Source organism: Morone saxatilis, unplaced genomic scaffold (assembly GCF_004916995.1).
Source record: "Morone saxatilis isolate NCDOM2014 unplaced genomic scaffold, NCSU_SB_2.0 Contig18, whole genome shotgun sequence".
NCBI lineage: Eukaryota > Metazoa > Chordata > Actinopteri > Moronidae > Morone > Morone saxatilis.
Genome location: NW_023339740.1, coordinates 7,027,854 through 7,037,531, shown reverse-complemented (window position 1 = coordinate 7,037,531; position 9,678 = coordinate 7,027,854). Strand labels below are relative to the sequence as shown.

Below are 9,678 nucleotides of genomic sequence, written 5' to 3'. Positions count from 1 at the left end.
ACGTCCAGATATACAAACAACATTTTATATTAAGTGTGTGTGTGTGTGGGTGTTTCGTGTGCGCGCGCGGTCGCACGCCCGCCTGCTGTGTCATACTATATTTTATATACTATATACACCATATATACGCTATATACTATATACTACTATAGCGCGTACTAGCCCCTATATATACTACCGCCTACCGCCCGCGCAACCGCCCAGCTACCCTGAGGTATACTATACTTATACGGTACGTCCTATGACTACTATACTATTATAGTCCTATCATACATGATTATACTATATATATATATACTACCTATAGTTATACTAATATATATACTATATTATCCTCCCATATGAATACTTACATATATTCTACATAGTAATATATAGCTATACATTACATCATATATGATACTATATATACCTATACTACATATTATATATATATATATATAATATTTTTTTTTTTTACACATAAAACACAATAAATTAGTGGAGTTGGGGTCGCGGGCTGTTCCAGTATTTGATTGCGTTTGGAAAAGTTGTTAGCAGGTCCGCCCACAAGACAAAAGGCATGGTGAGAACCGTCCATAAGAAAAATATGTGGTGTAGCAGAGCGTTTGCCTCTTGTTCTTTCTTTTCCTACCCCATAAATAACCTCAACAGACCCCTCAGATTCATCTTGTGATCCAACAACTCACACACCCACTCCCCTCTTACCCTCTCTCTCTCTCTCTTTCTCTCCCACCTTGTCTCTGGTATCTTGGCGAGGGATCAGGCATCAGGTCCCCCTCTCTGTCTTTGGTGGGGGCTGCGTTCTTCCGCGCTCCAGCACCCACACGGGGCAGCGCATCGCACACCGTTGTCAAGTCTCAGGGGGACCTGCTTTCTGTTTGGCGCGGAGAACGAAGATATTCAAGTCACTTCCCCATTTCCTCTACAAGCTTTCTTCAAATACTTGATTCAAGAGAAAGGAACGGAGAGAAAGGGGGGAAATGAGGTTGCGCCTGTTGGAGAGACCAAACCACCTCCCACCACAGAGGGAGGAGCCATAAGAGCATCTTATAAATGGAAGAGAGGAGGGCAGCAGGGGGACTTGCACATTTCAGGTTTTCAGAAGTATACATGAACCTGAAATACAGTAGTAGCCATACTTGGCATGGCCTCTCTACCTCTCCTCCGTCAAATTAAATGCCTATTCTTCTTTTCAGGGCAGCTCATTGGACTAATGCCCCTGTTAGGTTTACCATTTACAAGAATTCTTTTTCAAGAAAGGTTTTCAAAAAGGTTAGACACCGTTTTATCTATTTTGTACAAAAATATGCACTAATTTTGGTATAGTATGCCACTGCTCACACAGTACAGGTTGTAATTTCTGGATGTAGTTGTATGTTGCCAGTTAGGCCTTTAAAGCCAAAGGAAATCAACAAATTTGTTTTAATAGGACACACCAACTAACTTTCCTGTGAATAATGATTTTAGTTGTTGACGCTCCAAACTGTGTAACCTACTGGAGTTGCCTTCCTAACTATGAATAAGCCCATATAGCCATTTCCCTCGAAGGCAATTTAACCTTTTCCTGTAATTAATTGAAGCCGTAGCTCGCTGGTGTAGGTCTGTCATCTCCTGTACTTTTATTTGATTTTTGGTTTTTCAGCACATTTATTTTACTAAATCAAGCTTAAATTAATGTTTAGGTTTGATTTATTTAAGTTTCATCGAGGACACCCTCAGTTGGTTTCTCACGTAGCTCTTGGCATTCAAAAACAAAATGTGCATTTACTGTGCAGTAGGATACGGTTTAAAATCTGTTTTGACATTTTTTTGCGCTTGCTATATTTTCAGTGCCTGTGAAGGAGAGACTTGGTTTATTTGGTGGTTTTTTAACTGTTAAACTGTTCTTTTTTAAAAACTAGCTTCTGACATGTTATTTGATTTTCTAAAACAAACGGCTTTTAGCCCCGGCTTATTGCCTGATTACCAAACACACATCTACTTAGAAACTGATTTCTATTTTTGTTATCTGCCCCACCAACACACATTCTTACTCTTTAATAGTGACGGGACTGCGTGTCCTCCAGCTCAGAAGCCAACTGGGAGTTTCTTCCTGTATATTTGTAAATGTTACACCTAAGCGTTGTTACACACAGTTTTTGTATAGAATCGGAAGAATCGTTACCCCATACAGCATAAAGAAAAACAAAAATGGTTCTCTATTGAAAAGTTTTGAATAACATAATGATTTGTACAGCCTAACTGGTGTTTTCAGTCCGCTTAAACTTTCTTTCCCATCTCGTTGTATTGGCACTTAGGGGGGGGCAGCATTGTATTACTTAAAATGCTGTATGTGTGCTGGCCATGGGTGGCACTCAGCGATATTGGCAGGCTTTGTCCTTGAAATGAGGTGCTGAATGCCTTTTATTCCTGTCCTTACCTTCTACCTGCTTCACAGGATAATCTCCATTTGAATCCTCGGGTAACATCTGCTAAAGCCACATTGGCTCAGCTACACGTTTGATGCTTCCCCTGGCGGTCTCATAGGAGGCCATCTTATTCGAGCACAACTCCCCATGGAGCAGAACACGCAGCTCTCTAACCGCTTAGGAATGCAAAACACACGTCACTTCGCGTGGCTGCGCTACCGGTCTGGTTGCTGTTCTTTGTTTGGCCCTGTCTTGTCTTGAGGCCATCTCCTATCTTCGAGCCCACGACACACGCGCCGCTGCGGCGCGGCGACCTTGTGTTCAGGTAGCAGCCGGTTGCACGACGCGTCGGAGGTCAGCTGCTACTGCAGCCTTCCCGCGGCCACACACCATGGGCTGGAAATAATTACCGGCCCGGTTTCGCTGCGGCCCACCTGGGAACAGTTAGCCTGTGAGTGTTACCAGCCCCGACTCTGCGACTTTTGGGGAGCCAGCTTTGTGTATCCTGCGCTTTGATCCCACACAGCGAGGACCGACGACACTAAAGTGACTATGTGTGCGACGTCAGCTGCGAGGTGTGGTGATGGAGCGGGCGGCTCCGCCCCATCCTTTCAGTTTCGGCGCGCTGCCCCAATGAACAGTGAACCGCAGCGTGGCGACTGCATGAGCCACGTAGGTTGGCAATAGCTCATTTTGAGCCACCATTACAGGGGCGATGATTCTGTCGTATAGCTGTTCCATGAGACTGAAGATGCAGCCTTTCACGGGTCCTTCGGTTAGTTGAATTATTACACTGGCGGTTCGTATTGGTGGTTGCGCCTTTTGTTTGCGTTGCCTGCTGTTCGCACGTGCTCTCACTAATACAGCGCAGCATAAAGAACAGCTCCACACCCGTGGTCAGCCTGACCTCCGTATTTTGGCGTGACTAAACCATTTGGCCAAAGAAAAGGAGACCAGGGACACCGACGACAGGCAGCAACGACAGCGTATCTGCCGCGTGGTTCTCCTTACACCCGTGACAGCCATCACGCATGCGTGTGCTGCTGGCTGAGGAGAAGGCAGAGCCAAGATAAAAGCCAGCCTCTGCTCAGTTGTGTGCAGGTACAGGGACCCACTAGCAGGCTCTGGTCAGTGTCCTCGCTGCTCTCTGCGGGCACATCGTGATGTCAGACAGGGCCTCACCCCCTGTGCCTCAGCCCCGAAGCTGCCACCCATCATCTCCTTCCTCGTTAATTCCCCTTCCACTCCTCAACACTGCCTGCTTCTGATTCCAAGAGTTAAGGTCCAGCAGGTAACGCCTCCCACTTGAGTGCCACGGCATAGCAACAGAGCCACCGGATGCGTGCGCGCGTGCCGTGCTAGAGCGACCCGGCGCCGCGGATCTCGCTCCACGTTCACCTCGCACCCTGTGTGTGGAGGGCGTTTGGGTAAACACCCTGAGGCCTGCCGCAGAGCGGAGAAAACGGAAAAACAGTAACCACAGTCCACCCTGCATTGCGCGCGTGTGCCCATGACATTTATCTAGAAGCGGGACGTGTTGCACTGATGTGCTTACATTCAGTGCGCGCGGCGTTGCTCATTTTTGTTTTCACCCCGAGGGGGGTGAGATTATATAATAGGAACCATGTGTCTTAAAGGAATTCTATTTGCGTGGGTGTGTGTAGGCGGACGGCCTCAGGCCTCCTGCACTATTTGGTCTGTACCCGGCTGATGGGTGCTTTTATGGGGGTCTGATTTCAAGAAGTGGGGCGATGTTGGAGTGGCGCTCTAGATGTGGGCTTCGCCAGCAGCGCGGCTGTTTCTCTTGCACCTTTTATGATAGGTCTGTCCACAGCTCGTAAGGACGATTGCGCGCGTTCTGGCTTGTTTTACCCTGGACCAGGACGGGCCCTCACGTCGTTGAATGATGGTTAGGAGGCCTGGCCCGGCGAGTGACCGTTCGCCCCTGGGCCGCCCAGTTTCTTACATGGAACTCAGATTGGGTTGTATGAAGAATCTGGCTGCCCATTAAGGTAAGACGCGCCCCTGTACCTAGCCCCTGCGAGTGAATAAGAAGGGTTGTGATATTTTTTTGCATTGAGCCGGTCGTGCTCTCGCGCAGAACCAGCAATCGAAGACGGGTGCACAGACTTCCCAGTTGCGTGCTATCCCACCTGCAGTTCATGGGCTGTGTGCAGACAAATTTCAATACTAAAAGTCAGTTGAATTAACCCCTTTTATCCTTGTGCAACGCCCTTCCTTGCGCCGCGCTGACCTATTGTTGATTAAGTCTGTTTGGAGTTCCAGTGAATAGGAACTCCCTAGGAGGGACATGAAACATGCTTGATTTGGATGAAACTGCATGGTGGCCGCCTGCATCCAGTCGCGCCTGCATTTATCATCCATTAAGATGCAGCAAAGAATCCAGCAGCCTATAACCAGTTTTATTCCTGAAAGGAAAGGAATGATTTTCCAGCCTTTCCTGAGGAATTCAGACCCGTGGAATAGAAGCATGCAACAACAGTTCATTATTTACACCCGCGGCGCCCCGTCACAAGTCCATCCTGTCGTCGCCACGCCTTGTTCACTCAGGTTTGAATGGGCTGACTCTCTGAGTACCCTCTTTCTGTACGTAATAAACTTGGGCCCTAATTCGACCACGAGCCACCTACTTGCTTTGCGGCCTGGAGATACTATAATAGACCAGACTCTATCATTTTATAATTATAATAAATAATTATTATATATATATATATAATAATGTAATAATAAATATAAATATATATATTTATATATATATAAAAAAAAATAAATATATATATATATATATATATATATATATATTTTTTTTTTTTTACACATAAAACACAATAAATAGTTGAGTGGTTTCCAGTATTATTGGTTTGAGTTGTTAGCAGTTCCGCCAAAGACAAAAGATGTGAGAACCGTCCATAAAGAAGAATATGTGTGTAGCAGAGCTTTGTTTGTTCTTCTTTTCTACCCCATAAATAACCTCAAGACCCCTCAGATTCATCTTGTGATCCACAACATCACACACCCACTCCCCCCCTCTTACCCTCTCTCTCTCTCTCTTTCTCTCCCACCTGTCTCTTATCTTGCAGGGATCAGGATCAGGTCCCTCTCTGTCTGGTGGGGCTGGTTCTTCCGGCTCCAGACCCACACGGCAGCGCATCACACGTGTCAATCTCAGGGACCTGCTCTTCTGTTTGGAGAACGAGAGATATTCAAGTCACTCCCATTTCCTCTACAAGGGCTTTCTCAAATAGGCTTGATGTCAGAGAGAAGAGGAGGAGGAGAGGGGAAAGGGGGGAAATGAAGTGTGTGGAGAGACCAAACCACTCCCACCACAGAGAGAGCATAAGAGACTCTTATAAATGAAGAGGAGGAGAGCAGAGACTTGGCACATTTCAAGGTCTTTCAGATATACATGAACCTGAAATACAGTAGTAGCCATATTGGATGGCCTCTCTACCTCTCTCCTCAAATAATGCCTATTTTCTTTCAGAGCAGGCATGGACTAATGCCCCTTTATTTACCATTTACAAATTCTTTTTCAAGAAAGTGCAAAAATAGACACGTTTTATTATTTTTGTACAAACAAATGACTAATTTGTACTAGTATGCACTGTCACACAGTACAGTTTATTTTCTGATTATTTGTATGTGCATTAGGCTTTAAAGCAAAGGAAATCAACAAATTTGTTTTAATAGAACACCAACTAATTTTATTGAATAATGATTTTAGTTTGAACTCCAAACTGTGTAACCTACTGAGTTGCCTTCCTAACTATGAATAAGCCATATAGCCATCCCGAAGCAATTAACCTTTCTGTAATTAATGAAGCCGTAGCTCGCTGTGTATCTGTCATCTCCTTTACTTTATTTGATTTTGTTTTTCAGCATATTTATTTACTAAATTCAAGCTTAAATTAATGTTTAGTTATTTATTTAATTTCATGAGACACCTCAGTTGTTTTCACGTAGCTTTGATTCAAAACAAAATGTGCATTTACTTGCATAGGATATGTTTAAAATCTGTTTTGACATTTTGTTTGGTGTATAGTTTTCAGTGTGTGAAGAGAGACTTGTTTATTTGTGTTTTTTTAATCTGTTAAACTGTTCTTTTTAAAACTAGTTTGACATGTATTGATTTCTAAAACAAACGGCTTTTAGCCAGTATTGCTATACCAAACACACATCTACTAGAAACTGATTTCTATTTTTGTAGCTGCCCACCAACACACATTTTTACTCTTTTAATAGTGACGGACTGTGTCCTCCAGCTCAAGCAACTGGAGTTTCTTCCTGTATATTTGTAAATGTTACACCTAAGGTTTTACACACAGTTTTGTATAGAATGGAGAATTTACCCATACAGCATAAAGAAAAACAAAAATTCTCTATTGAAAAGTTTGAATAAATAATGATTTTACAGTAACTGGTGTTTCAGTCCTAAACTTTTCTTTCCCATCTCGTTGTATTGCACTAGGGGGCAGCATTGTATTATTAAAATGTGTATGTGTGCTGCATGTGGCACTCAGGATATTGAGGCTTTGTACTTGAATGAGCTGAATGCCTTTAATTCCTTCTTACTCTACCTGTTCACAGATAATTCCATTTAATCCTCTAACATCTGTAAAGCCACATGTAGTACACAGTTTGTGTCCCCTGGGTCTATAGAGGCATCTATTGAGCACAACTCCCATGAGCAGAACACGCAGCTCTCAACCTAGAATGAAAACACACTCACTCGACGTCTGCTACCAGTCTGTGCTGTTCTTTGTTGGGCTGTCTTGTTTGAGTCCATCTCCATTATCAGCCCAACACACGGTGCATTGGTAACAGCTGCAACATCAGCTGCTAACATTCACCACAACCATGGGCTGGAAATAATTAGGCCGTTCTGCCACTGGGACAGTAGCCTGATGTTACAATGATTGGGAGCAGCTTTTGTATCTGCGTTGACCAAAGAGGAACAATAAGTGCATATTTGGAGCTATCAGTGGTGATGAGCCCCATTTTCATTTTCCATAATGAAAGTGCATATGGGAGCCACTAGGTGGCAATAGCTCATTTTACCACATTACAGGATGATTCTGTTATAGCTGTCATGAACTGAAGATGCAGCTTTAGGTTCTTCGTGTTAGTTAATATTAACTGGTTCTATGTGGTTGGCTTTGTTTTTGCTCTGTTCGACTCTCATAATACAGACTAACAGTCCAACCTGTCAGGCACTCCTATTTTGTATAACATTTGGCCAAAAAAGAGACAGACACACACACACACACACTATCTGCTTTCTTTAATAACATCACGGCATTGTGCTGCTGTGAGAAAGCAGAGCCAGATAAAAGCCAGGCTTTCAGTTGTGAGTACAGAACTAGCAGTCTCTCATGGTGTCTCTGTCTGGTGGCAATGGTGATTCAGGTAAGGCCTCACCCCTTGTGCCTCAGCCCAATCCAATATTTTTCCTGGTAATTCCCCTTCCACTCCTCAACACTGCTGCTCTTTCAGAGTTAAGTCCACATAAGCTCCCACTTGAGTGCCACAGGCAGAGCAACAACAGGGATGGTGCGGTTGCCTAGCGACATCTCAGTCACTGCACCTGAGGGTGTTGGGTAAACACCCTGAGCCTGCCAGAGGGAAGAAGAAAGAAGTAACATCACTGCTTGCTTCCATGACATTTATTAAAGGGGACTGTTATTAATTTGTTACATTCAGTGTTGTCATTTTTGTTTTCACCCCAGGGTGAGATTATATAATAAACCATATCTAAAGGAAGTTTATTTGCGTGTGTGTGTAGGCACGCTCATGCCTCTGACTATTTGTCTGTACTTGGCTATGGGTGCTTTTATGGGTCTGATTTCAAGATGGGATGTGAGTGCTCTGATAGTGCTTCTCAGCAGGGTGTTTCTCTTGCACTTTTATGATAAGTCTCACAGTCTAAAATTCTTTGCTTGTTTACCCTGACAGACGGGCTCAGTTTTAATGATGGTTAGAGGCTGATGAACGTTCCCCTGGCCCCCATTTCTTACATGAATCAGATGGTTATGAAAATCTTTATTAAGGTAAGACCCCTATAGCTAGATGAATAAGAAGGTTGTGATATTTTTTTCATTGACATTTTGCAAACCAATGAATTCAAAATTCCATTCGTAATCCCACTGTATTCATGCTGTGAGACAAATTCAATACTAAAAGTCAGTTAATTAATTTTATCCTTTTCAACGCCTCCTTGCATATTGTTGATTAAGCTTTGAGCTTATGAATAAAACTCCTAGGAGGGACATGAGAATGTGATTTGGATGAACTGATGTGGCACGCTGTGATCCAGTCGCTGCACTTTATCATCCATTAAGATGCACAAAAATCCAGCAGCCTATAACCAGTTTTATCCTGAAAGGAAAGAGAATGATTTCCAGCCTTTCCTGAGGAATCAGACCCTGGAATATAACATGCAACAACAGTTCATTAGTTTACACCCCCTCACAAGTCCATTTCCTGTGCGTCAGTGCTCTTGTTCCACTCAGGTTAATGCTGACTTTAGGACTCTTTTGTTATGGGGTCGACCAGGGCACTCTGCTTTGGCCTGGAGATACTATAATAAGACCAGTGTTTATGACTGCTGCTGAAATGGGTTTGTAAGCGCGGCTGAACCTGTGAGGTATTGATGTGGGGGTTAATAGCCTGTTGGCCTCTTTAATGGAGCTGAATCAGGTCAAGCAGCAGGCAGTGTCAGCCCACAGGAGAGGAACATCTCCATTTACAAAGTCATCTCCTATATGAGGCAGGACAGGCACCAAAATGTGTTGAGTGTATACACCTGTGGTTCACACAGAGAAATGTGTGACGTGCACTCGAACACACACTCACACGCACACTGGAACATACAAGCTAAGGTGACTCTAAATGACAAAGGCTGATGTGAAAATCCAAAGGCTTTTTGCATTTTAACCCACTGATTTTGTGTGTCAACAGTGCTTTGTTGTACTGTACATTGATCTTACTGTGATCCTCTAGACTCTTTAACGTTATTTGCTTGACTAAGGTAAGAATTCAGTTTCCAGTGTGGTAGTACACATTGGAAGACAGACTTTAAAAAAACAAAAGGCTGAGAGAGTCTGTGTAGGCACCGCAGCACTTTGGCATGCAGCCCAAAGTACTTTACATAGCAAATTGAAACAACACATAAAATCAGAATGAACAACCATTAATACCATTGGACAAACCTAGAAATGAATACAATAAAAACAATAAAATAGATTAA

At 43.6% G+C, this 9,678-nt stretch overlaps 1 protein-coding gene across 1 annotated transcript in view; it reads left to right on the top strand.

Moving 5' to 3' along the window:
- The window catches only part of taf4a (TAF4A RNA polymerase II, TATA box binding protein (TBP)-associated factor), a 15,898-nt gene extending 9,049 nt beyond the window's left edge, over positions 1-6,849 (top strand). Inside the window, exon 15 of the mRNA XM_035662558.1 lies at positions 5,513-6,849. Within this exon, the coding sequence (XP_035518451.1) occupies positions 5,513-5,677 (165 nt within the window). The 3' untranslated portion in view covers positions 5,678-6,849. The remainder of the gene's footprint in view (positions 1-5,512) is intronic.
- The last annotated feature ends 2,829 nt before the right edge of the window (positions 6,850-9,678 follow it).